The sequence below is a fragment of the Netta rufina genome (genome assembly GCF_964035555.1).
Source record: "Netta rufina genome assembly, chromosome: 24".
Lineage (NCBI taxonomy): Eukaryota > Metazoa > Chordata > Aves > Anseriformes > Anatidae > Netta > Netta rufina.
Window position 1 is genome coordinate 492,149 of NC_140148.1, and position 27,969 is coordinate 520,117.

Here is a 27,969-nt window from a genome sequence, read left to right on the forward strand (position 1 = left end):
CAGACATGTTTCGGGAGGATACAGCCTAAGTCCTTGTGCATTTTAGGGTCAGCTGAAGTGCCTGTGCTGAGGCCTCATGTGCCCCACACATGAGAAAAGGGTCGAGAAGAGGGGGCAACGCTGCACAGAGAGGCCAGGTGGCAAAAGGGTACGCACTGAACGGCCCTGCTCGTTACCCCTGGTGGCTGTCGTGTGCTGTTTTTATGTTGGTTTTAATCCCCGAGCACATTCGGGGCTGGATGCAGGTGCCTCCAGTGAAGTAACCGAAAGTGGGGGGAGGCGGGGTGGCCTGATGAATGTGCTGTTCCTCCACTGCAAAAATAACAATAATCAGTTTTATATAAATCTCCCTTCCACAAAGAGACTTGAAACCACCAGAACCATCCCCAAGGTGCAGGGGGGTACCCCGGTATGGGTAATGAGGGCAGTCACCTTCCATGAGATACGCTCGCGCTGTGACCTTCCGTTAGGTTTAATGCAACCTTTTTATTTATTTCCAATAACTCTCCAATCAGTCAGCACTCTGCCAGGTTTCCTCTAACCTCAGATCACAGTCTCATAACCGGTTTTGGGCCTTTTATTGGTCTCCAAGGTAGCTAGAGCCATTAAGCTCAGTGTTTTGATTTGATGAGAGACGTTTCAAGGGTCTCAGTGTCTCTCTCACCTTTGCCTAAACATTTCAGCCTTGTCTCTATGCTGGGAATTGTGATTGCAGAGCCCAGCCCTGGTACTCCTCAGCTCCCCCTCTGCCGGGCAGAAATTCTGTGGTTTAGAATTAAAGGGGCTCAGAATTTGCCTTTTCCTCCCCGTTTCCATAGAGCAGGTTACGTGCGGTCAGTGCCAAATCCCCGACCCTTTACCAGCGGGGTGCAGGAGGACGGGGTAAGGTCCGAACAGCGCCCGTGGGTCCCGAGCTGCCGAGCCTGCCTGGATTTGTAGCCAAGGACACATCTGATTAACCACATTCGGTGCTTTTTATAATAAACTTCTGATCTCCAGCGTCCTGGATTTATCACCTGGTGGGTATCCGAAATGTAATAAGCAGCAGCTTCTTTTTTGGACCCGGCATTCTTTATGCAGCCCTGTCACTTGTTCTGTCTCCCGCGGTGGGATGCAGCCAACCCGGTCGATATTGTGTTTTATCTCCTTTTACCAATAATTTTTTTAATCCCGGCGCGTTCCTCCCGGCTCCCACCGCTGGGTAATGACCGCTCCGGGAGCAGCCGGCGGGGGGGGGGGGGGGGGCGGCGAGGCACCGGGGGGAGCCCCCCGCGGCCCCCGGCCCCCGGCCCCGGCCCCCGCCGAGGGCCCCGTGGTCGCCGTGCCCGCAGCGGGGGGCTCCGTGCCGCGGGCCGGGGGCCGGGGGGAGGCAGCGCCCGGGGCCGGGCCCGGCCGCGGCTGCTCCGCTCCCAATCCTGGGCCTCTGCTGCTGCCTTGTGGCGGAGCCCCGCAACGGCACGGCCCGGCCCGGCCCGGCCCCCGGCCCCCGGCCCCCGGCCCCGGCTCCTGGGCCTCGCCCTGCCCGCGCTGAGCTCTGCGGGGCAGAGCCGGGGCCGTGCCCGGGGGCCGTAAATCCGGGGGGGCGGCTGCTGGGGGCGGCTGCTGTCCGCCCCGTGCGTTTTTAAAGACCCGAGCGGTAACCCCGGTGTCAGGACGGGCACTCGCGGGATATTTATGGCGTGAAGCTTTTTGCTCGCTTCCTCCTGCCGGTGCCGTCGCTGCTCGGGGTTAAACGGGGGCGGCCCCGTCCCGCCCGCCCCCGCAGGGTGCCCCCGGGGCCGCCGCTGCCTCCGGGGCCGGGCACGAGGAGCCCCGCCGGGGCCCAGGGCCCTGCCCGGCGCTGAGCAGAGCGGGAGGGTTCCTTCACATGGCGCAGTAACGCTAATGCTGTTTGTAGGGGGCTGGGTGGTGCCTCATCCCCCCGCACTGACTCATGCTCAGCCCCTGAACCCCCAGATCCTGCGCTCTGCTCCTGCCTGGCAGCAGGGGCTGGGGCCGGCCGGGCTCAGCAGCACCGGTGGGACCGCACCGTGCCCCGGGTGGGCCCTGGGCGCTTCCCACAGGGGCACGGGGCAGCGCGCGGCGCCTTTGGTGCTCTCGATGGGAGGGTGGGGGCACGGGTGACCCCCCGCCGCCCTCCTCCGCTTGCTCACTCCGGGGCTGCAGGGTGAAAGCTGAAAGTTGAAGAGTACAAAACCATCAACCCCTGGCTCTCAGCTTGTGATGGGAAATGAAAATATTTGGATAAGCCACGATACGGAGCTGCTGCTATTTACAAACCTTGATCCTGTGGCCTGCACATCAAAAGGCCTCCTTTTATAAAGCGCGCTCTGCACTCCTGGCTCCGTTTTCAGGCTGTCAAGGGCATTATTTGATGTTCCTCTTTTGTTTGTTTACATTAATTAAGATGGGCAAATCCATCACTGTGACTTTCTCCCTCCATGGCGGCAGGGCAAGAGCGGCCGGGGCACACGCCTGCTGCAGGTGTTCGGCGGGTTTTGTTCGGCGGGTGATAAAACACACATTTGTTCTCCAGGTCGTGTGGACAGACTGACACTTTCCCGATAAAAGCCCACCCCTGACACCCACTCCGCCCCACGGTGACAAATGATTTTCTTATCTGGAACAAGGAAAAGCAGTGGCCAAGTTTCATCCCCGCTTCCCGCCCGGATGCTGAGGGCAGCGAGGAGCCTCGCGTCTCAGGCACCGTGCGGGCTGGTGCCACCACGCTCGGCTTTGCCCCGTGGGCAGCTTTCAGGAGAGCACGTAACCGGCTCTGCACGGAGCCAACGTCTGTTCCCCAGCTCCCTATGCAGCTGCTCATGCAGTGGGCAGAAAGCACTGAATTTCCTCCTTCTTTTGCCCCACTGCAGAGAAGTGCCCCCAGGCCCTTGCCTCCAGCATCTCCAGTGCCCAGAGGCACAGCAGGCATTGCAAGCCCCCTCTGCGGGATCGTGCCTCAGGGGAACTCGGCGATTTAAAGTGCCCAAAATGGGAAGCCCAAGGCCCGCCACAGCTCCTTGTCTTGGCATGGTCTCGTAATGGAAAGGCTGTAAAATGCCAGGGGTCCCCCTGCTCTCTGTGTGCAGAGGTGCGTGCTGCTCACAGCCCCAGGGGGGCTCACCGGAGGCCCCCCAGGCTGTGCAGGATCTGAGCGTGGGCTGGGGGGCCGTGGTTCAGGGGGGCGAGCGGGTGGAGCTGGGTGCATGGTGGGAGCCAAGCAACTCGTGCCTGCTGAGCTGGGCCAGTGCGGGCACGGCGGCTTATAAATTTCAGTCAAATTAGTTGAAAGATGAGAGGCAGCGTGGTCTAATGAATTTTGCACGGGACAGCGATCTCTTTCCTGTGATTTCCCTCGTGTCCTTCAGAAGTTGTCCAAACTCTGCCAGGTCCAGCTCCCTTCGGCGTGGGGCCGGGGCGGTGCAGGCGGCTGTGCCCCTGTCCCAGGTGCGCACGGGATGCCCGGCTCCTGTCAGCAGCAGGCGCCCTGTGTGCGATGTGCTCTGGTTACACCTCAGTGCTCCCTAAAAGCTTGTCCCGACTTTATCTTTGCCCAGATGCCTTCCTTTAACACACATCCTCGTTATTTTATTAAATACTCCGGTTTTCTAGAAATGGGTTCGCAGGAATGATTTGCTGATCCTTGAATTCCGGCTGTTTTTTAGACAGGGGACTTGGGAGCCCAGAGTCTTTCCAAAAGGAAGCAGCTTGCTCTTTTTTCCTGTGTGTTTTTTTTTTTTTTTTTTTTTCCTGTAGGAGGTAACTGGCACTTCATTTATCTGGGGGTTTGTTATGACTCCGAGCTAACAGATACCACACTTAGCAAACTCTCACTCTTCACTAATGGAAGATACTTTAATCTAATTGCCCCATATCATCCCGCACCAGAGCCTCCTCCCACGTCGCAGGCACAGCGCTCATCCTCCACCACAGCGAGCTGCAGCTCGTGGGGACGCTTCCTCCTCTCCCCGTCCCGCATGGCTCCGTTCCCAGCTCAGCCACGAGCAGGGAGAGGGACGAGGGTGCCTGGAGGACTCGCAGGCACCAGGTCTGCTTGTGTCAGCCTCGCCTCGGGGCGCCAGGCCCTGGAAGGAGCTGGAGAGGGAGAACTGCAAAGGGGAAGCTGAAGCAGACTGGTTGGGATGTGGAAGTTGTGGTGAAAATGGCGTTGGTTGCCCGGACCAAGAAAAATGAGGTGTGAAATCCTGGGTTACGCTCGCTGCGATGAGCCCCGTCTTGGTGCCAAGGCCCACAGGGTTGTGCACTCTCAGTCTGGGGAGGGCAAAGTGAGGTGGTGCCTCCCCCTCTGCCCCCGCTGGGTTTCGGGGTCTTCCCCTCCCTGGCAGCTGTGACAGGGCTCCAGCATGAGCAGGGCCAAGGGGCCCTCGCTGCGGCTGCCTCCCTGGGGAGCCCGGTCCCCTGCCGCCGGTCCCAGCCCGGCCGTCATCCCCTCCCCTCGTCCTACCCCACCACCCAGCCGAGCAGGCGCCCTGGGCACTGAGTTCTCCCGAGCTGCACCCACTCCAAAAGGCTTGTTAAGACTCAATAAATAAATAAATAAATAAAATAAACAAATAAATAAATACAAAACCCCCAAACTTGTTGCCTGCCAAAGTTTTAAAGGAGCCATTGGACCCAGGAGAATCCAAGAATCCAAGTAGACCTAGAGTTTCTGGAAGGTCACACAGTGGTGTGGTGAGGATATTTTCCTTAATGTGATATATTCCAGCAGTTTATTTCACATTCTCCTACAGAGCCAGAAATTGGAAAGCTGCAAAAGGCAGCCCCTGATTTTGTTCAAAATTTAGAAGAGGAAGATGAGCTTTGAGAGGCTAAGAACTGCCAACTGGAAGGATGTGATAACCAGTAGCCCTTATCTCCATCCCATTGGTACTGATAATACTTCCTTTGTTTAAAAAATCAGTTTTAAATTGAAAAGGGTTTAAATATTTTTTCTTATATATCCATCAAGTTAAAAGTAAATTTATTTTACCAATAAAATTCAAAACATTGCTTTTGTACATTTTTATTTCAATTTCACTCTCCAAGCATATACTGTTTGACATTAGCTGTGAATAAAAGTTAATAATTGCTTCCTAAAAACTGCATCTTTCACCATTTTGTAACATAATACAAAATTTAAGTACCCAAATAAATGTTTGTTAAGCTACATAATGACCGAAATATTTCTGCATAGAAATAGTGTGTTCTGCTGGTTAGCTAAAAGAAATGTTAAATTTACCATAAAAGCTAACTTTATCAACGTGTTTTAATGGTTACCAGCTTTCCTTAAGAAAGTGAATAAAAAAGTACAAATGCAAAACAACATTAAAATGGATGATTTCAATCAAGATGTCTTGCTTGATGATTTAAATCATCATTAAAATTGGCGATTTAAATCACTCTGAGTTAAATCAACCCACCCAGGGCTCCAGTTCCTGCATCTTGCTGCTGGCCGCTCTGCTGGGACCGACGCCACCCAGAAAGCTTCTTTCATCACTTGGGCTCCCGACCGCAGGAGCCTGATGCTTTAAAAGGAAACATCTTTGTCCCAGACAGGCGCAAAGCAGGATCCTCTAATGAGCTCCAGACGCTCCCCGTGCCGTGCTCTGTCTCCTCGCGGAGCTGCACCGGGAGCAGTGAAGTTGAGTGAAGTCCTGGGAAGGCGGGGGACTTGGGGCAGGAATTACTCACATCACCTGCCCCTGGCTACGCACCCCAGGCACTCTTTGTACTCAGTGGAGAGAAAGTGCCCGTTTCTCTCCTCGGTTACCAAAGAGAGCCGAGGGAGTTAGCTGAGATGTCTGCGTCTGTTCGGATGAGGCCCACGCTACGCCGCCAACGTAGGTGGGAATGCAACCCGGCCCCGACAGCCTCGCTCAGACTGAGGCAGGAACGTGCCCAGAAACTGCTCGAGCTGTGTCAGTGCTGCAGAGTTCCCATCCCACAAAAAGCCCCGAACACAAACCCGAGCGTGTGCTGGGAGAGGACCCTTGGCCCTGGGCGCAGCGGGGGCACAGAGCTGCCCATGCCACCTCCGCCCCACACTTCTGTCCTGTATCAGGCCCTTGGTTTGGGCTCACGCCTCATCCACACGTGGAGTTAATTGTGGCTGTGGATAGACAAGATACTAAAACCCCGTGTAAGGCACTTAGGACTGAAAAACGCATGTGGTACAAAGCCTCCTGTCAGTATGAATTGCCTTTGCCGAGTCAAATTTGTGCAGAAATAATCCTGAGGTTAAGAATGATCTGAAATTCATTTGGCGGCTCTGGCCTTCGTCTCTCCCCTCGCTGGCAGTGTCTGGAGGCCGCCCCCGGCCTCCCCTGCCCGGCTCCCTCGGCCACGCTCCCGACACCCCCAGGGGGCTCTGAGCAGCCCCGGGGGGAGCAGGGGAGGATGGACCCGGTGGCTGCACGGGGCCGCAGCGGAGCAGGGCGGCAGTGGGCCGGGGCCAGGGCCCGGGGCCGACAGGGAGAAGGCCGCGGCCGCGCCGCCTGCCATTCAGCGAGGTTTGCTGGGGGGGTTGTTCCTCCTGAACAACACAGCTGTATCCAGATTGGCAGCTGCTCTAGCACATCCATTTTGTAGAAAGGCATCCCTAAATGGGAAGAGAATAATTTACACTGACATAAAGCACCTTTATTTGGATATAACTATCTACATTAAGGAGGTTGGATTGCTCTTACCGTATCAGTACGGTGTAGTTGAAGCTCTATTACTCGTATATAAGCTGTTCCTGGCTCTGCTCCTGATTTATTTGCCTAGCAGAGCTAGGCTGGGTGTGTCTAGATTCATGTTGTGTTGATATCAGAAAATCAACGTTTCTTTCGTAATCCAAGGTATGTGAGGTAAATCAACAGGGCTCCAGGGAAGGCAGGGGCATTTTATCAGTGTAAAACGAGAGAAGTGAGCCCAAGGGGAGGATTTGCCAGGGAACGTGCTTTTATCATTTTACGACCTGTTGATTTTACTTTTCTAACAATTACTCAGAAGTAGGAAGCAAGGGAAAAATAGACCTGGGCCTAGATGAAAGGGAAGCGGCAGGATCGGGCCGCCTGTTCGAAATGAGAGCTCAGCCATACGGAAGGGCGGCTGCCTCAGGCGCCCACATGGCCCTTCCGACCGCCACGGGGCTCGCACAGAGGAGGCAGCAGTTTCCAGCGCAGACCCTGGGCCTTTAAACTGTGCTGCTGCTGGCTGGGGTTTGGGGGTTTGGTTTGCCATAGCCTCCATCAGCTGCTGCCCGAACCCGCAGCACCGCACCGACCTACGGGCCCAGCTGTGACCGAGGGACATTGCTGCCGCTGGGACGAGACACTGTGGTGGCTTCTGTGATCCTGTGACTCTATCCAGCACATAGCAGGCTGCTGTTGTGCCCCCACTGCCCTGCCGGTGGGTGCCGGCTGTCCCTTCCCTTCCCACCCCCTGCATCCGCTGCGTACACAAATGGAGGTCTCAAGGGAAAGTTGTTCTTCATGTGAGACACGGCTCTGCAGTTACAGGAGAGAAACCAAGTAACAGTGAAAACCCTCAGGGAAATCATCTAATATTTCCAGCCTTCTCACATGGGTTCTTGACACTCGGGTCTGCGGAGGGGAAAAACTGATTTATGCCGTCAGTCGTTAGACAATGTGGAGGTGAGGTCAGGCGCGGGCATTCCTCATCTCTTCCCTGGCGCTCAGAGATCCCCTGGGCAAGGTGGAATCAAAGCATTTCAAATGGTAGAGGTCATGAGAGTGACACTGTAAGAGGTAAAAGAGCACAGCCTCCTGCCTCCTACAGAATGGCTGACACCTATATATCTTCATATTGCCATTGTTTCCGCTTGAAAAATTGCATGTCGTTTGTTTTACTTTTTCCTAACCCTCCTCTCTCCTTAAATCCTCTCGATTTTCCACAGTGATCTATAGGAATCATTTGTGTCAAGGCTGACGATTATGTGGTTCAGAATTTTTATAGGAGTAAAGGCCTGAGCCATACGATGGGCTTTAGCCAACAGGTGTCTGGTCTTTGTGCAGCCTCGCCAAGACCCGGTAAATTAAAATCACATCTGCCTTGGGGGAATTCTCCTGCGTTGATTTGTGGCTGCTGCAAGGGGCTCGGGTCGAGCGCTTCTCGCACGCGGTCGTGCTGCAGGGCGGCCGCACGCAGCAGGCGGGTCGGAGCGTGAAGCAGCCTGGCTCTGAGAGCCAATATTGCCCCAAACCACCGGCAACAGCCCGGGGCGCTGCGGTGAGCACTGAGGGTCTGTGCCAGCTGCTTGAGTCCTTTCTGGCACTCCTGGCTCTGGCTGCTGCTCTGGTTCCCTTCATCCCCGTCAGTTGTTGCTGTCAGGAAAGTTCTGGGATGGAAGGCATGGAGAGGACCCTGGGTCCAGGTGGCATGGGAGGGCCCAGGATTGCCGTGCTCGGCGCCTCCTGGGGCTGCCACAAGCTGGTGCCACCAGCAGAGCGCAGGGCCCTTCGTGCTGCTCATTTGGCACTTGCTTGCTGGGGACGTGGGCAAAGAGGGGGCTCTGGGGTTGGACCCGAACCACAGCTGGACTGACGTCCTACCACACCACAGGCCTCTGGGCGTGACGAAGGTCAGATGAAGGTGAAAGGTTTCCAGTGGGGAACTTCTTGGTGGGAAGTTTCCTTCCATTGGGAACGAGGGGAAACCCCAACAGCCCCCTCCGATGTGCGCTGCAAATCCCTTGCCTGTATTCAGCCCTGTTAGCTCCGCAAGTGAGTGTTTAATGGAGCCGGAGAACGGTTCCTTCTGGCAGAAGGAGCAAATGTTGCTTAGCTGCACCCCGCATCGATAACCATCGGTGCCTTCGCTCGGGGAGTGACCAGGAGGAGAAGGATTGGGCTGGAGCACGCAGCGGCAGGGCTGCGTCTCCCTGTGCTGTAAGGCTCCCCCGGCACTGCCGTCCTTTCCCCACTCTTCCGCTGCTTTGGTTTTAGCTCATCCCAGGGAAGGGGAGAGGAGAACCGTCTCTAATGGCACCCCAAATGCGCATCGGGGGGCAACATGCATGGCACCACACATCCAAAGGGACCTTCGTTCTCCTCGCCCAGCACATCCTTTAGCAGGGTCCCAGCTCGAGGCTTGAGCTGCCGGCACTGCCCTGCACGCAGCGGGACATGTGAGGGAGCGAATTTTGGTTCTGTTCCAGTAGAGTCCTCTTGTCGGCAGCCCCACGATAACAAACCCACGAGTGCAGTTAATGGATCAGATCTGCAGCTCCCGTTGAACCCAGCGGTACTTTTATGTTGGCAAAGATGTCAGGATTGAGGTGGGAGGCAGTCAGCGGACGGCGGTGCGTGTTATTGCATCCCTACGGCTCCCATCCCCAACCCCCCCAGAGCCCTCTTGAAATGCGCTGCAGGGGGACAGGGACCAGGAGAGACAGTCCCACGCCGCGAGCAGCCAGCCCCGCGGTGCTGCCATGCGGGGGTCCTCGATAAGGCCTCAGATGACAGGCTTAGGTTTCCAAGGTGGTGGTGTAACATCAGTGAGAAGCAAATATTTGGCCAAGTGCACCCTGAGGTAAGCTGGTATCCGGTGTAACCGCACAGCGTGCCCATATGTTATTACTTATCCATCAGCCTCTTTGAGTAACGACGTACAGGGCCAGGGCGAGAGTTAGCTTTTGTCAAGCATATATTTCAGCGGCGTTTAAATAAACTCATCGAGCTGCACGTCTCGTGAACTTTCCTATTCCATCTGTCTGCGCCGAGCCACCCGTGGAACGAAATGGATGAGGCCTTCAAACCTTCTCCAGTCCCCGGAAAATGAGCCAGTCCAGTTAACAATAAATGGTGGCCGGTTGGAGCACACATGACCAGTCTAGTGAGGAAGAAAAGAAAGTTGAGCTTAATGAAGTCCCTGTGCCCGTGTCCCTGTGCGTGGACAGGAAAGGACGGGTGGTTTATAACTGTTTATTGGAGTTAATGGTAATAAATTCCTCACTTGTGATGCATTAACTTTAATGTTTTCATTACGTGATGATTTAGGTTTTCCCTTTTCACATTGTAAATCATGTTGTCCCGGTAGCACAGCAGGTCGAATGTCTGACATAATGTTATGTTTGGGGGAGAGAAATAACAGGGGAATGAGTTGCACAGATTATATATTTATATACTTAATACATTGCGCTTTTTTTTCAAGGACTTAAAAAAATTATGTCCTGATGAAGTCTGTGGACGGGTGGACAGACAAACCCATCTGAGCACAGATTTGCAAGTTGCTGTTGCAAAGCCCTGCAAAGGGCTGGTTTCCATGGCAACTCCCCAAATGCACTTGGTGCTGAAGGGTTTTTTCCCTCCCTCTTTGCTGAGTGTGAGCCCTTAGCTAATGAGCTGTGCAAATAGATATTGAGATTTAGTGTTTTTTATTTTGCAATTATAGACTTAGTGATTTGGAAGGAAACTTTTGGGCCAAAGGCTCTGCCTCCTCTTTGAATGCCTTTTTTTTTCCCTTGGCGAAGTTGGTTTAACTTCAAACTTGATGTAAGATTTTCCAGACAGAATAAAAAACACCAGTAAAGTTGGAGGCTTTTTTCCACCCTCCCAGGCTAAATCCTAGTCTGCAGTCAGCTGTTTGCCACCGACTGTCTCTTCTCTTGTTTGCTTATCAATCATAAAACCACATTCATGGACTCCTCTGAAAAAACAACAATGAACCCAACGTTAACTTGGCATCCAACAAAGGTCCATCTGTACACCCCGTATTTATTTCGGTTTGGTCATTAAACGTGGGCCAACAAGAGCTTTAGGGGCAGCAGAGTTAATTAGGCACCGCTCCACCTCAGGTGAGAATTGCCGTTTTCTTGAGTGACTTCCATGGATTTTGTGTTCACTCCTGGCTGTCAGCACTTGTCAAAGGCCTCCGCAGTTGCTGGGGACCAGTTAATCTTGGTTCCTGCCTTCAATACTGGTCTGTGCTGGCTGCTACAAGAGAGCATTCAGAAATTCCCCGCAGGCGCTGTCCCAAAGGAAGCTTTGGGTCTGGCTGAAGTTTTGGGATGGGCTCTTTGGGGGCTGCTTCGCCGCCTGCAGTGCCTCGTGGCACCGTAGGACTCTGAGCCTGAGGAGCACCGCTCCTGAAACCGAACGGGGAGATTGCAGCTGATAATTTCCTCCCAGTGATTTGTTGCCATTGATTTCTAACTGCCTCCTGCTTGCTGACTAGCTTTCAATCTAGGTGGTTATCCTGGAGTGGATGCCTACACTCTGAATTTTGCTTACTAGTCTCTTCTGAAAAGTCAAGCTGAAACCCAAATAAATCTTCTCTACCGTGCCTTGCCTTTTCTTCATCTACTTTCTTATTTTCCCACTCAAAAAAATGCAATAAAATTAGTCTGGCACAAGATCTATTTCATGTGATCCATGGTGACAATTGTTTAGTTCCCCATTTCCTTTGAAGTGGTTGCTCATTCCATTCCCGTCTTCATAAATGATCCCCGGCCGTTCCCAAGGCGCTGAAAGGTTTGGCGACGTTCCCGAGGGGCGGAGGGAAGCGTGTCCGAAGGGTCCCGAGGTCCTGGGGCTGCCCGGGGGACGCGCCGTGAGCCAAGCAGAGGGCAGGGAGCAGGGTGACTGCGCTGCCGGCCGGCGGCTCGCTCTCGCTGCGGGGTGCTGTGGGTGCAGGTGTCGGACGGGGTCTGTGGGCCGCCCGCGCTGCTTTGCCAGGCTGAAGAAGCGCGGAGCCAGGGAGCGCTGGCACGCCTCACCCGGTGCTGGATCTGCCAACCTCCATCGGCAGAGCAGGGAGTCGAGGCACCGAGCCTCCCCATCCTCCCGGCCTCCCCCCGGGATCAGAGCAGGGGGCAGAACGCAGAGAAGTTACAGGGAGAGGGCTTAGGGGCTGCACCTGCCTTCTGCGCAGTGCAAGAAAGCAAAGCCTCTATCTCGGTCTTGGAAAAGGTGACGGTGGTGATTTAAATTTGGGAACGAGGCTCATAAACAGCTGCTCGCATTCCCATGTACGAAACGTCATCTGGGCGAGCCCAGCAGCGCTGCTCAGCAGTGCCCGTGAGCGCTGTTGGCCCGAGCAGCCGCATCGGGGTCCCGTGTGCCATGGCAGACCTTGGTGGCGGGTGGGATTTCCAAAACCTTTCAGCTAGCCCAGCTCGCTTTGAGGAGGCTGGGAGGGGTTGTTTGTCTAGTTCTGATTGTTTTTATTCTCATTAGCTTCAATGGAACAAAAGCGCAGCCACCACGGAGGGCTCTGGGAAATCGCAGCCAATTGTGCTCTAGTTTGAAATCTATTTGGGTGTTCCCAGTGAAGTCCCCAGGAGCAGAATCTGCTCTTGGCACATTTGAGCTTGGTGAATAAGCTGGAGGATCGGGAATTAGCTGTAACCGTCGTGCCTCCGTGCTCCATCCCTTTGAACAGTCAGTTAATGTGACAGCGTGGGCACCAGCGCGGCCCCTGGGCTTGTTTGGCTGCAGCTGCTGTGACATTTCGTGCAGCTGGTGTGCGTGACTCAGAGACCAAAGGGGCGAGAGCTGAAATCCAGAGGTCCTTGAGGACATGGCGAAGACGGGATGGAACAGGCACGGGGCTCGGCAGCCAAACTCCTAGAAACTGCCCAAAAGATGCTGTCTGGCCAGCAATGGCGGAGGCTCATTGGGTGACCTGGGCAGAAATCGTTCTCCTCGTCCGCCCATGTCAGCCTGGCAGAGGGAAGCCTCTGAGGCCAAGAGCATCCCCTGCGGGGTGCAAGTCACTGCAAAGGCTGAGGGGCAGGAAGGCAGGGAAAGGAGGGAGCGGGTGTCTGCTCCTGCACCTGTGGGCGCGGGTTGCTGGCCCCAGTCTTCTCCCCCTCCTGAAATGCTGCAGCTTTGTGTCCTCTGCAGAAAGCAGTCTCCGAGCTCCCAACACAGAGCTATGCCCGGCGCTGCCAGCCTGCAACCGTTCCTGCACAGGAGGCTCCAGATGCAGCGACGTGTCCCGGGGGTCAGGAAGCTCATCTGGGGGAAAATCCCTGGGGAGCAGCTTCCAGAGCCCTCAGGAGCCAGGCTGGAGAGGAGGGTGGAAGAGAGGCCAGGAGGGGTCTGAGGTGCCGGTGGCTGTGAGGTGGGGGCTCAGACGGCTGAGCTGCGGCAGGCGGTCGGTGCCAGAACCGGCATTTGGCTGGGCACAGGAGGGGCTGGGGCCGGCACGAGGGTGGAAGGGACCCTCGGGACCGTGCAAATGCAGCCACAGCCGCAGCCCCGCTGTGCAGTGGCAGGAGCCACTGGAGAGGGGCCGTGTCCCTGGGAGGGCACAGATGGTGCTCTCAGATGAATTTAAGGCCTTTTCTTTTCCCTCTGTTTTTATGAATGGTGAATGGCCGTTAGTGGTCAGAGCAGATGACCAGCCGATGGGCTGGCTTTTCCATTGCCCGGAGCCCTAGAAGATGCGGTGAGCTCTGGTTTACCTGCAAGCTGTGTGGCCCTGGGCAGCGGCGTCTGGCGGAGGCTGCCTGGCCCCTGCCACGAGCACCCGAGCAAAGCCCTCGGAAGCCAGAGAGCTTCCATTAGGACACTTTAAATGAATAAAACCCCCGGGGATGTATTTGCAGGTTAATATTGCCATTTGCTGCTAGCAAAAGCCATCTGGATTGTCGCTGTGGGCAGGCTGGGGGTGTGGGGCGGGCAGGGGACCCCCAGCCCCAGCCCGGCTGCGTATCCTCGCCCAGCTTTAACCTGCATGGCTCCAACTGGCAGGGCTGTGCAGGGGAGGCTGCGGCGTTTGTGTCGTATCCTGTAAAACTTCACATTTCCAGAGCTTTGTGCAATCTAATCAGTCCTCTCAAGCCCTCCCTAACTGTGTTTGCTTCTCTGAGTAGCCACCGAGTATTTAAGGAGTCTCCTCTCATCCCGATCTCCTGCTGGGAAGCTGAGGCACCTCACGCACCTCCTGGGAGGGACGCGGGCTCCTGGCGGTGTCGGGGCGATGCTGCGGAGGTGCCGGGCCCAGGGGCTGCCAGCCTGGCAGGTCCGGGCCCCCAGGGCACCACGGCCTAGGGATCTGAGAAAGGACGGGCAGAGAGAGAAAACGCGGGGCTGGCCAAGGCTGCTGCTGGCTCCTTCCACATCTGTGCTGCTTCCCCACTTCAGTTTCTCCTTCTGGTGCTTGGGAGGCCCCTGCAGCTCCCCCGGGTCTCCCCCTAGGCTGAGGAGAGGAGCCAGGGCCAGGACGTGGGGCTGGGGGGACACCTTGGCCCTGCCCTGGCTCCAGCGGCAGCAGCGAGCGCGGCGGCGATTTCTGTAGCCGGCTGTCTTGGGGGAGCGGGGGCAGAGGGAAGCCCCATGCTGGTAATGTACTGGAAGTAAATGAAATTAAATAAGCGAAGCAGCACTCGCAGCTCCTGCCTTCCCCCCTGGGTAATTCAATTCGAGCGCTCGTGCTGATGGGATCTCACCGGGGCTGCCTCTGTCACCCCGCTGGGGCCTGGAATCTTAACGTCTAAATAAAAGTTTCACTCAAGCATTTTTTATGCTCCTGCCAGCAGGATCAGCGAGCTGGCGTTGGGCACATTAATGTAATATTCATACTCGCAGGGTCTCCCTGTGCATCCGGCAGCACCGTCCCATTTTCATAATTATAAATGTCCCATAAAATGACATTTAGATTTGCATTAACAAAAGGGGTTGGGGCTTGGGTTCGAGAAGAGAACGTGCCTTTCTATGAGTCTGAAGCTAGAGAAAAGCCTGAGCTCACTTTCCTCGTTGTGCAGGTGCTTCCACGCGCCTCAGGAGAGGGAGGGCCCCCAGCCCAGCCCAGCACCCCAGGAGGTGGCCGCACGGCCAACGTTGGGCCCCTGCTGGCGGCTGCTCTGCGGGCCCCTGAGGGGCCGGTGGGCCTCCTGCCACAGAGCCCTGTTGCTGAATTTGGGAGCGTGGCAAGCACTGCTGGAGGCCAAGGCAGCGACCGGCCCCGTCTCTGGCAGTGCCGGGGCCACCTGTGCCCAAGGAGGCTGCGGGAGCAACACGGGACATAATTCTGGGCTACCCGCCCTGGGAAAATCCCCTGAGCCTTGATACAGCCCGGCCTGAACCCTGACACAGACTCTGGGTCCCATTCAGCATCCTCGTGTGGTTTTGTTGTAGGAGCAGCAGTAAGAGTGGTGCTCAGCACCAGCTGTATGAAGGGGATTCCCCCTCTGCTCTCAGCTCCCCGTGGCCAACCGCCCCTTTCTCATGTTCATGAAGCAGCTGCCCTGCACTTCTCTGGAGTTAGGAGCAAGCTCAACACGACTCGAACTCGAGAGAAGTGGGATTTATCCCTGCGGGAAGGGGCTGCCCACGTCCTCCAGGCGCTGTGCGAGGCCCTGGCCATCGGCTGCTGCAGATTTCCAGCCAGCAAAGAGCAGCAGCAGGAGACGCACGTAGGGGAGCCTTCCACCAAACCAAACTTTGTGTGTCTTTGTGTCTGCCGCTCGCCCCGAGAGCCATTTGTGGAGGATTTATAGCGAGCACTGAGTTCGCAAACGATAAAACACAAAAATGAAAATAGCCTGTGAGTGAGGGAACTGACAGGGGATGGATTGGGCCGAGAGCTGGACGTCAGTGCGACGCGCTAAGGAAACGAGAGAAGCTCTTGTGACCTGGGATGCTGGGAAGTTATTCATACTTAAAAGGCTGCCAAGGCCAGCCACCGGGGGGATGATTAGTGGTGTTTCGTTAGTCATTTTTTATTGTCTTTCAGTACAAGTTATGATGACAGAAGATGAGCGGCAGAGAAGGGGGAGACCACAGCAGCAGGCCGTGGCTCAGGGGCTTCCCAGCCATGCCACCTGCGGGGCCGAGCTGCAGCCAGCGCGATGCAGAGCACAGCGAGGGGCAGAGACCCCCCGTGGGCCGAGTTTGGCCAGGTGTTGGCCAAGGGCACCACGAGTCCGTGAACCTGAGCGGATCCTGCCTGCTGCCAGAGGCCCCCAGCGACCAAGGGAGCCTTGGTGGGGGGGCCGGGGCTTGGCAGCAGCCCCAGGAGCTGCGGCGGTCTCAGCCCTCTGGGGACGGGTCTGCGTAGCTGTGAGAAGCGTGAGGTTTCCTTGAGGACTGCTTCTGGAACCTGCAGCCAGGACTGGGAATAGCTCATGAGGTTGAGCTGGGTCGTGTCTGCACAGGGGCTTGGGAGGACGCGGTAACGTGCACGATAAATGTGCTGGTTGTGGGGGAGACCCTCGGAGAGAGGAGGGACTGAGCTCGTGACGAAGCTCTTGGCATCGGGGCGGGCGTGCTGCTGTGCCCTGTTCTGCCTCCTGCAGGATGGTGCCTGTCCCCTCATGGGGGAGGGCTGCAGCATGGGTCCAAGCACACCCTCAAAATGCCAGTGCGTGGGGGGTACACAGTTCTGAGGACTCACGTAGGTGGTGTGATGTCTCTGCAAGGATGCTTCACAGCTGGGAGAAAGGTCTCTGGAGGGATCTGTGCCTCTCCATTTGGACTTCACGTGCATGTGGGTTGCACGGTGGAGAGGCACTGTGTGAACTGGAAACGCCAAAGCTTTGCTTTGCTCCCTGCAGGACTGGAGGAAGTCACGCCGAGGCCTGTTCAAGACACAGGGAACATTCTGAAGCAAGGGTATCTGGAGAAGAGGTCCAGAGGTAAGGCCTGACAAGTACATCAAGTCTGGGGGGCTCAGTTTGGGCTGTGTTGTTATTCTGCCTGACAAGGTAGAGGAAGATGGTGAGTGAGATGGTGGGGGATGGCTTTTGGTGGAGGAGCTGCTATAATTTGTGACCACCCTGAGAAGCACAGTACACCCAAGTCACTGCTAGTAAAAGAGGTGGTCAGCTGGAAGGGGAGGTAAAAGACATTTAGGTGTTTGGTGGTTCTCACAGTGGGATTCAGAAAGCTGCCGCTGTGGTTTAGAAGTTCACATCCCTTTGACAGACTGAGGGATTTAAGCACCTGGCTCTTAGAAACAAAACTCTCCCCCATCTCCACCCCCTGGGTTTGGCACCTAGGCCAGAAGCTGGCTGGGGGCTCTCCACCACACCTCAGCACCCAGAGCACCCTCCACCCTGCCTGAGTGCTCCAGGGACTCCACCAGCAATTCAGGACAGCTCAAAGTTACCAAGAATGCAAAATTTTAGGTGAAGGACAAACAGGAAAATAGATCCTTTTCTGCAGATTTGTCAGCAGACACAAGCAGAATCTTTTAGGCTTTTCTTAGGCATCATACACAAAAGGAGAGCACAGCCTTTATTCACTTTTGTAGATCATCAAACTCCACAAAGATTAAAACCCAGAAATTGCATTAAGCAGCAGCCTAGTCCTCTAAGGCAAGATGTGCCCTTCTAACAAGCAATACCTAATGAGGATAAAATCCCAGTGAAGACAAGGTAGTTCGTAGCATCACACACATTAGCAAGTTGAGATAAGGATTGTGAGTCAGCCTCAGGTTTATCTTGATTTTACTGACTCTTGTGAAAGCTACAAATTATTTCCTCATCAGTCAGATTTTATCTTGATTTATTTACTGTATGACAGGTGGGATGAGGTAAGAACAACCTTTTTTTCCTCATGATCACCAGCTGAGGTGCATAACTGTTCCTTTGCATGTTGTAGCTTGCTTCAATTACAACATAAAAGACAGTTGCTTAAGCCTCAATTAGAGAGGTTTCACCCCAAAGCTGTGTTTTCTCCAGCCCACCAGACTGGCTTGCTCTCCTTTACTTAGCTGAGGTTTTGTATCTAAATTTGCTTGCCTAAATTTGGTGCCAGAAATCTGCAGGATTTTGTTGGGAGTAAGAAAATCTTTACCTGCCGGCGTGTTCATCTAGAGAAGCATTCAACAAAAGAGCAGGACTTCATGTTTTTTATTCCCTTGTTGTCTTTTTCTTTCTAGACCATAGCTTTTTTGGATCAGAGTGGCAGAAGCGGTGGTGTGTCCTCAACAAAAGGACCTTTTACTACTATGCCAATGAGAAAAGTAAGTGATGAGACATCCACCCCTGGTCTCCAAACTGTGGACAGGGCTGGGAAGGAGAAGGGGAGAGCCCTTGCTAAAGGGCAGGCTAGGACCTGACAAGAGAAAAGCACAGACAGTGGGCTGTTTCCTTATCTTCAGCTGCTGGGGTTTTAGGTATGAATTTGGCTGAAGTAATTTTAATTCAGTCATTTCTTACCAGGACAATGCACGATGCTGCCTGGAAATGCCCTGCTTTGGGAGGGGGCAGCCTTACAGGCACCTGGTCCCCAGGAGCCCCCTGGGACAGTGTGTCACAAAGGAAAATTATTAGGCAATTAGTGTAAAAATGAGCAAACATACCTTTAGTGCTCATTTCAAGTGAAGCCGAGATGTTGGCTGCAATTTCCAAAAGCACTTAAGGGAGCTGGATGTCATCTCATCTTGCTCCTGCTGAACCCCCAATTTCTTTTCTTAGACATATGATAAATAAGAGGAAGGCTGTAATTCCCTATCAAGGGATAACATGTAGGTTCTCATAGAAAGGTATATCTCAGCTTTTTAACCCTCAACATCTTTATAGGTAGAGAACAAGAGAAAGACAGGAACAGAGCAGTGTGTAAATAAAATGACACACCAAGTTTTCGATTAGCCATCAGCTGGGCTTCAGCCCCCTAAGTGACTGTATATAATCCACGTGTCAGTGTGTATAAATATTTTGCAGTCATGCTCCATCAGGTACATATAAACAGACAGCTAATATCTCCAACGGAGTTAGGCGTGATGAAATATACGGCCTTCCTTACTCTGTTCCACCCATCCAGAAACTCAGCAGGTTAACTGCTTACAGAGCACACGGGTACATCCTTGGCTCTCAATGACCAGTCTGCAGCTAGGGCACAAGCAAACTCCAGTGGCTCCTGGGGATGAAGCTGGGTGTCTCTCCTCCTTCTACAGCTTTTGAGGATCTTGAATACTTTTTCATGAAGGTTTGCAAAGAAGCTTCCTATCAGCCAGTGTGGCTGAGGTGTATTCAGGGGTATGAGTTGCTTGGGAATTTTGAGCAAGATATTAGCAGAGGCAGGTACTGAAGGTAAGAGCTGATATTCTGTTGTTTCTGTGGGAGGCAGGCAGTTGTCAGCTACCAAATGGTCTCCAGAAGGTAACAGAATAAAGCAAACCTGTTATGGGTGGTCTGGAATCATTTTATAGGGCTTGCCTTTGTCTCTGGAAGTTTCTGTGGATGATCAGCAAATCAAAAAAAAAAAAAGGTTAAGAGGAACTGGCTGAGTCACTGAGTCATACTCCCACACTTAGTCAAGAAGATTGATAAGGAAATAATGAGCTGGGTATCCAGCTGGGGTAAATAAAAGCGCCTCAGATGACAGCAGTGAAGTTCCCTCTCTCCACCCTGGCTGACAGGGGCCGTGAGCGCGCATCCACAGGATCCATAGGCCAATTCTCAAAGGCCCCGCTAAGTATTTCTTTCTGTATGCCAGCCCGCTAATTCCTTACCAGTGGAAGAATTGTTGCTATCGTATTTCCCCAAGTACACAGTGGTCTCTGCTTCATTATGAGCAGCTCATCTCGAGCAACCTTGTGACCCTGGCAACCTTTCAGTGGCTGTTCACAATCTCTCGAGGCTTACAGTGACATCCTCTTTACTGTGTCTTTGTGAAGACCTTATAATGTTCTCTTTGGGTTTTCTGGGGGCAGAGGAGATGCTTAGATTGAGTCTTTCTTTGACATCTCCCCTTGGCACATGGTGTGCTTTGGCCTCCCTATGTGGGCAACAGACGTCTTCCGCACCCAGTAGTGCTGCAGGTTTGATAAAAAGTTACAGACTCAAGAGTAATCACATTTCTCTTCTTCCAGGCAAGCAACCTAAAGGCACCTTCTCCATTGAGCAATATAGTGCCCGGCTGGCTTTCCATCTCCGCAAGGACTCTCGCAGAAGATGCTGTTTTGAATTAATCTGCCCTGGCAAACGCACCTATGAGGTAGGAACTGGGAAGAGAAGAGGAGCCTTTGTGCTGGTTGGCCACAAGGCACAGGAGCACGTGCTCCCAGGTCCAGGACACGGGCTGGACCTGAAGGGTCAGGGAGGCTGTGGATCTCCAGACCTCGGTCCCTGGTAAAGCAAACCAAGAAGCACTGCAGAAGGTGTTGATGCTTCTCCTTCTCAGCTGGTCCCTCAACATGGACCTTCCCTTGGCACAAGAGTGACCCTGGGCTCTCTTTGCACTTGAAAATCACAAGAGTTAAGTGAAAACGTGGGTTAGAAGCAGCAGAAGATTGGGTGTGGAAAGCCAATTTTTAAATAAGCGGTTCAGAGCCGTGTTAAATTTAAATCTTCAGTTTGTTGAGCATCCATCAGGGATCCTACAAACTGGTATAATGAAAAACCCGGCCCAATCCACAAAGTGTATATGAGAGCCTTCCAGACCTTCAGGGAGATCTTGGATCTAGAGCCTTTGTTCAGAGTCAGTGTAGTATATTCAGCAGGGATTGTGGTTTTCATCTGAATTCTTTTAATGAATTAGGCTTGACAGCCTTCCTCTGGGATAGTCTAGCTTTGTTCCGCTTGTATTTCCCTGTTTGGAACAGGGAGATCAAGAAGTGAGATGGTTTTCCCAAAGTCCACAGGGTACAGAATGGTAGATCCAAAAGCTAAATCTCTTATTTTAGCTGGAAATCTTTTACATCTTTGTACATATAAGAAACAGCATGGTAACAGGTGAATCCCTCTCCAGTTCACAGCCCCAAGTCCGGCAGAGGCTGAAGATTGGGTGGATCAGATCCAGTTCCTCCTGAAGGGTGAGTCTGGCAGCTTGGCCTGAGCTGCTGTGCCGCATTCACTGGGGCAGATCCCAGCAGCCCTTCCCTTGGGCAGCTCCCTGCAGCAGCGTGTGGGCTTGTGCTCAGCCCCAAGACCTTGCTGGAGACACAACAGAGCTGAGAAGGGAATCGAGAATCCTCCTTTCTACTCCTCTGCTGTGAAGTTGTGCAGTCAGTCCCCTCCCCAGCCCTGGGAGTGGAACCCAACCCCTGTTACTCCTGTGCATCTGCTCTTTGCAAAAAGAGAGGTTCTGGGGCTTTGCTCTTTTGAGCAGCCAGTTAAAAAGAGGTGGTTGCTTGGAGCCCATAGGTGTTTGGTTTCACCTCCAGCACTTTTGACTGTTTTTAGAGAACAGTGTCCTGTGATGTCCCAAAAGCTGCAAGTGCTACCAATTAGGACAAGAAAATTACAGGAATTGCTCCGTGCTGCCATAGATCTGCTGTTCTCTGCTTGGCTGATGAGGGATCGCCCAGCCCCACTGGAGTCATTCCAGTTTGAAAACAGCAAAACTGAAAAGAAACTGCGGTCCTGTATACTGAAACCCTCCAGAAACCATAGACAGCTGCACGATTTCAGACCGAGTGGTGCTTTTCCAGTTTTAAATCATGTTCTTGCAGATCGGTTTTGTTTAATTCATTGTATCAAACCCTGTGATTGCACTTTCTTTCTTTTTTGTCTTGCTGATGTCAACCTTCCCTGAAACACCCAGGAATGGGGTGAGGCTCAGTTCCTGGAGGCGCTTGAGTTTGGCTGGCTCTCTGGCATTTGCCATCCTTTCTTGGGCTTTTAATTTGTTTTAGCCTACTCTCAGCTTCCACCCCATTTTCTTCACACCAGATGCTCACGGGCTGAGTGTGGGGACAGTTCACCCTCTGCAAAGTCCATAGTGAGCGCCAAGTATCGTTGCACAGGCTTTGTTACTTGATTTCAACTCACTGAAAATACCAGCAACCTGCTTGGCAAAGTTTACTCTTTTTCACCATGCTTTTGCTCTCTGCTTCCTGCAGACTTGAGTTCCCTCACTATCCCGTACGATGAGGAGGACGAGGAAGAGCTCTACAATGACGTGGACAGTTCTGACTCGGTGACCACAGCATCCCACAACACTACCCTGAATCCGGATGATGGGATGGAAGAGGATGACGTCTATGAGGTTTTTCCAGGTATGCAACCACCTAAGGTTAAAACTCGAGCCATGCCCTAGCTTTAACCCTGCAAATGTGGCAGGAAAGCATGGCCTAACACATTGATGGGAATGAACATCTCAGGCTCTGCTGAGTTTAATAAGCCTGTAACTCAGAGATGCTACCCTGTTTCTTTGTTCAGACTGGTTGATGGACTGCGAGAGCGTGCCTTTCTGTTTTGGTGAGGTGGGGGCTTTGTAAATTCAAGTGAGGCAGCTTTTAGAGGTTGTGCTCCATTCAGCTCCAGTAATATTAGGTTTGGTGAGAGTGGAATCTCTGGGCTGTGTTACCTGGAAAATCAGAGTTAGATGATGAAAATGCTCCCTTCTGGGCATGCAGTCATGGCTGTAACGCGATTACTGGCCTTCCAAGTGATGATAAAATAACTGCATTAAAGACTAGTGCTTGTTCCCTAACAGTGCAGGAGGCCTGGAGGTAGCAGGGCAGTGGCTGTCAGTTAAAGGAGCCAGAAGCAATCTTCCTGGCACAGAACCAAACAGCCTGAAAGGGTGACACGGTCTGCAACGTTTCTTACAGCAGAAATCACAGTGTGACATGCCCCAGGGCACCGGAGCCTTACTCAGACACACGTGCTGTGTTCTGCCGCTGCTGAGGTTGGGACTGCCCAACCCTGCACCCCATCCCCTCGAGCAGTGCCCCTTGGTGCCTGCATTCAGACATGCAAAATAGATCCTTGTTTCTTCTTATTTATTTCAGAACTTTATATTCATAGTGATTAAAAAATATATTAAATGCACCAGAAATTTTTATGGTGCCCAAGATCTTTGTCGTGCTATTGCTGCCAGAGGAAATCTCTGCTCAGCGGTTTCCGAGTGGCATCCAGACAGCTGCCGGGAGCGGAGCTGAGGCTCCAGGGCCCCGGGCTGCCAGCACAACGCCGGGTACAGCCTCAGCTTCTGTCCATCTCTCATCTTTCCTTCTTACCTCTGTTTACATCGTCAACTCTTTGGGCAGCAGCTGCTCCTTCCTCCAGGCACACCTGCAGTGATCCCTGAGCTCAGCGGGAGCCTCTGCCCTGCGGTCCCTAGGCGGGTGCGTGGGAAGTGCTGACAAACTGTCAGGCCAAGGGCTTTCAGTGTCCCTGGCTGCTTTGGCAGCTGCGTCCAGCTCCTCGCTGCTGCCACCACCCACAGGGCAGATACCAGATGTGAGATTTGTTCCACGTGTGATCCTGGAGTGATCCTGGAGTGAGCTTGTGTGGAGTTGCCCTAGGGACAGACCCTTTCGTTGCCCCTGCTCTGAGATGCAGTGTGTCAAAAGCTGCAAATCCGCTGCGGGAGCGCTCTGTGGCCTTCAAACGTGTCTGAATGCCCTCCCCCGGGTGCAGGGCGTTGGGACCCTTCACACCCTTGGCCCCCATAAGCGTGGGAGGGCATCCCTGTCCAGCTGGGGTCTCCTCTGGCCCTGCTGCCTCCCTTGTGTCCCGAGTGAAAATAGAGAGAAAGAGGAGAGAAAGAAGGGGGGGGAGATGAAGAGATAATTTCCTCAGCAAGTCATCGTCGTTAATGAAGTTTTACAAAAACAGATACAACCAAGGAAAAATAAAATTTCACAGGTGATAAATTTTTCCAATTTCCCTGGCAGAATTCGATAGGATTGTTAAATTAAGAGTGAAGGTGTCTGTTAGGAAGCAACGAGCAGTGATGGGTAATTTTATAGAGTGGAAAATTGAATCAAATTGCTACATTAAAACACAGCTCCTCTGAGAATCTGCCCAACGCCCAGGCTGCTCCAGCGCAGCAGTGGGGCACGCGGCCCACCGGCTCCCTGGCCGTGCCCAGGGCTGGGGCTGGGGTCTGCAGGGGGGCCCTGGACCCCAGTGGGGGTGACAAGGGGGGGCTGCAGGATTGTGCTGCCCTGGTAACGGTAAAGGCATCTTCCCAGGGGCGGTGGGGCTGGGGCCGTGATGCTCTGCACAAGGAGGCAGCATGGGGGCAGAAGCACAGGCCCCAGGAGGCGCATTTTTCAGCATTTCCCTCTAATTCGTCACTATAAAATTCTGATGGTGACCGAGGTATCTGGCCCGGGCCCTGGTGGGGCAGGGCTTTGCTTCCAGATGATTCAGAAGAGCACCTGGCAGCAACAGACAGAAGGGCAGCCATGTGGAGGGGAGCGTTAAACCGGTTCCTCCGAGCACCTTTTGCAAGAGGCACAGCGCGAATCGTCAGCAGGGCAGGGGCTTCCTAAAGGAGGGGAAACGGGGGCACAGGGGTCTGGGAGGAGGTTTCCTGAGGACAGCCCAGCTCCGGGGATGGGAGCGGAGCCTGCAGGAAGCAGCACGGCCGCAAGCCAGAGGTGTGTGAGGAGCACGGCCAGGAGCTGGGGTGGCCGCGGGTGCTCGGCTGAGCCATGCACGTGCCCAGGAGCGGTGTGGGCGCGCTGTGACTGCAGATCCCATCGCACACTGGGGGACGTGGCCCCATCCCCTGGGGGCTGCTGGTTTGCCCCACCTGGGGGTGGCTTTGGGGTCTCCGTGGCCTGGCACGGGACTGGGTGTGACTGACCCCCAGTTCGTGCCGAGACTGGATCAGGGGCTGGGGGCCCTTGGTTAAAGTACAAAGGAATCCAGATGCGGGGCTTCGGGGAGCATGCATGGGAATGATGGAGGCAGAGCGCTGCTGCAGATGCATTTACATTCTCTTTTACAAATGCAAAGAGCAGGCAAAAGCCACTTTCAATAATTTATTTTAAAATCAATGCTAATGAGGTTCTGTCTCGTCAGTGGCCGAGTTTTACAATAAAGTCTGATTTATTTAGAAAAGATCTTTGGTGCCGCTTCCCGTCTAATGGGGGAGCAGTCACAGTGACCCTCCAACTCGGGATCCAATTTGTAATTCACAGCGGAGGCCTGACCTGGTTTGCATTGATCAGGGCCGGGTGGGGGAGACGGCTGGGGCAGGGCCGGGGCCGTGCCCTCAGCAAGTGCCCAGCGGCAGCACTTGGCCCGCTGCCACTTCTCCTGCTGCCACTTGGCCCGTTGCCTCCCGGTCGCCTTGCAGGGGATCAGCAGAAGGCCACCCGGGGGCTCCCGGCGGCTCTGCCCCACGGTGAGCGAGCCCCGGCCCTGCGGCCGGCCCCAGCCTTGGCATCGTGGTTGCAGGAGGAGGCCTGGGCCATGGGCGCTGCGCACCCAACTCGAGCAGAGCCCAGCTCGGGCTGGGGTTGTTGTGTCCTGGTGTTAATTCTCCTTTAAACCTGCGCACAGATCCTCACTGCCGACAGTAACCGGCCGTTTTCCCATGGCTTCCCCGTGACCTGCAGCCTCCCTGTCCTTGCTCACACTTAAACTTTTCCATGCTATCATTTCTTAGTATTTTCTTGGGCTCTCTTTCCTAATCTCGCACAGCTGTGCCAGTGTCTCTGCTCTTTGCTGCCTGGGGTCCCTTCTCCTCTGTAATTTCTGATTCTGTCCACAATCCTTCCGTGCGTTTCTGTCCTGGCATTTCTCCTCAGCGTCTTGTTTTCCCGAGGCTGCAAGTTCTGCACAGGAAGCATCTCTTCCTATAGGGCACTTGGCAAAGTGCTACATAAATTTATGAGGCTATAATAAGTGATTTGTTTTTACCAGTGTTAACAACAATTTATATTTTTATGCAGCATGTTTTAAAATATTATCTGTGACTTCCTCCCTTCCACTCTTCACAATTAAGCCGGGAATTTATTATTCTGACAGTCGGATGCTCTCACAGCCCAAGCCCGCTCCTGCCTGCGGGTTTAGTGCAGCACTAGTGATGGCCTGGCACCATTATGTCTCACGCAGTAACACTCACAGCCTTTTCACTGGCTTCTCTGCTCTGTTTCCCCCCCAGAGAAGGAGCCCTCCATCCCAGAGGACAGCGAGGATGCCGGGAGCGGACAGAGAAATGGTGAGAGCCCGCCCCGTGTTGGCCACCCCAGGGGACCCAGGGGTGGTGGCGGTCGAGGGATCCGGGGTGCAGGCACTGATGGACGAGGGCACAGCCGAGGGGCCGGGGAGAGGAGCCAGGGCAGGAACAACAGGAGGCTGAGCAGGACGTGAGTCAGGGCCGGTGGCCCAGAGGAAGCCGCCACAGGGAGGGCTCCGGGCGCGGGAAGCCGGCCGGACACCGCCACCACCCCAGGAACCAGGGCCGCCTGCCCAGCCACACAGAGCGGGCGGCCCAGGAGCCTCCCCATGCTTGCCAGGGCCCCCGCCCCTGCTTTTTCCTTAAGGACCCGCACTGTGGGACAGGAGCGGAAGGTCTGTTTCCTCCCCAGTCCCACCTGCTTCGCTTTTCCATCTCTGCTTCCTCCCCGGCGCAGGAAAGCAGCGCTGGTGTCCAAGCAGCCGGGGCTGGGCTGGCCGGGGGATTCCTGCTGCCTCCTGCACCCCAGGGAACTTGGCCTGGCCAGGAGAGCTCAGAGGGGACACGCTTGAATGGGGGGTGCCCGCCTGGCTGGGGACCCAGGGGGACAAGGCAGGAGTCCTGGGTGTTGGGTGATGGAGGCTGGAGGGGCTCAGTGGTGGCCACTGCGGGTAGCAGGTGCCTAAATCGTGGGGTTGTGCTCCCTTGAACGCATGCACACAGGCACACGAGTGCCCCAGGCATTGCTCAGCTGGTTGCTCCCCCAGACTGTGGCTGTCTGTCCCACAGCCCCTGTGCCCGACTCCCCTGACGGTTCTGGTTAGCCTGATGGACACTTCCCCTCAGCCAGCATCAAACACCTTGGACGTGCCTTGGGTAGTGCCCCCAGGAGGGCACCAAAACATTGGTGGCACTGGGCCCGCAGGGTGGAGTCCCAGCTGTCCCCAGCACCAGGGCAAGTCAGCATTTCTCCACCCCTCGTGGTCTCGCAGTGCTTGTTTCCCACCCGAGCCCTCCCCACATGATGACTTATTTGACCACTGGAGCATGTGGCAGCTACAGCAGGTACGAGCGCCCAGAGCTCGGAAAAAAGACATCCTGATCCTTACAAACCATACCGTGGTCGTCATGCGGGGCTGCACAGTCATCCCTGGAGACTCCTCGGCACGGGCTAAGGAAAGCAGAAGGAGCTGGGACACGCACACACACACGCATTTTTCTTTGCCTTCCACGAGTGTTCCCAGTGTTTAAACATCCAAACATCCACGGGCAGAGAAGCAGCCCCCGCGCCCCCTGGATGGGGCTGGAGGCTCGCAGGAGCAGAGCGCAGCTCCGCGGCCCCCCGGTGCCAGAGGTGTCGTGGGGAGCCAGCACCCCAAGGCCACCCTGGGGATGTTGGCTTTCGCCTGTCACAGTCCTGCCAGGCATTTTAATGCCCTGCTCATACTCATTAGCATCTTCCTGGCAGTTGTAATTTTTGTTAATTGTTATAACTGCTTTAGTTATTAGTGTTGTCATGATCGCTTTAAGTCCTGTGTCTGTTTTTATGCTAAATAATATGTTAGATTCTTGCCTCTGAAATGCTGGGCTGCATTTCAAGAGGGAAAGGTTATCGCAGTGCCAGGAACCCCAGCCCTCGTGCCTCTTGCCTCGGTAATTTGTGTTTCCGTCCAACCGGACGAAGGGTGAGCAAGAGATGACAGGAGTCCTTGAGCAGCGCGCCGGGCTGCAGGGAGGGAGGGGGGGCTATTTCTTAATTATATCAGGCGGCCAAAGTGCCAGATGAGCATTTGGCTAATGGAAAACTATTGTTTCTAATTTCTAAGAACCACAAGGATGCCACGAGGCTGGAGCAGCCCTGGAAATCCCGCGGAGAGCTGCAGGCTGCTCCAGCCAAGACACCCATTCGCTCTGCTCTGCTGCTTAACCCCTGCCTTCTGTGCTGGACAGGCTGCGGGGCTGCTTCTGCAGCACAACCTTACCAGCCACATGCAAACAGCACGCATCCTATCTGCAGAGAAATAACAGAAGGCCGGGAGCCTGCCTCCTTACGCAGTCCCTGCACTGAGCGTGGCGGGAGGTTTCACCGAGCACAAGCACAGCAGCGAAAACCGCTGAGCTGCTGACGCCTGTCACTAGTATTCAGCATCAACAGGCTTCTGAAACAACGAGCCCAAAGCAAAAGGACGGGGGCAGAGCGCCTCCC

General features: G+C 54.4%; 1 protein-coding gene across 1 annotated transcript in view; it reads left to right on the forward strand.

The window, feature by feature from the left end:
• The window catches only part of SKAP1 (src kinase associated phosphoprotein 1), a 118,340-nt gene that overhangs the window by 75,356 nt on the left and 15,015 nt on the right, over nt 1-27,969 (forward strand). The window contains exons 3-8 of the mRNA XM_084301252.1: nt 16,508-16,588; nt 17,836-17,919; nt 19,771-19,895; nt 20,649-20,712; nt 21,742-21,897; nt 25,749-25,805. Coding sequence (XP_084157378.1) covers nt 16,508-16,588; nt 17,836-17,919; nt 19,771-19,895; nt 20,649-20,712; nt 21,742-21,897; nt 25,749-25,805 — 567 coding nt within the window. The remainder of the gene's footprint in view (nt 1-16,507; nt 16,589-17,835; nt 17,920-19,770; nt 19,896-20,648; nt 20,713-21,741; nt 21,898-25,748; nt 25,806-27,969) is intronic.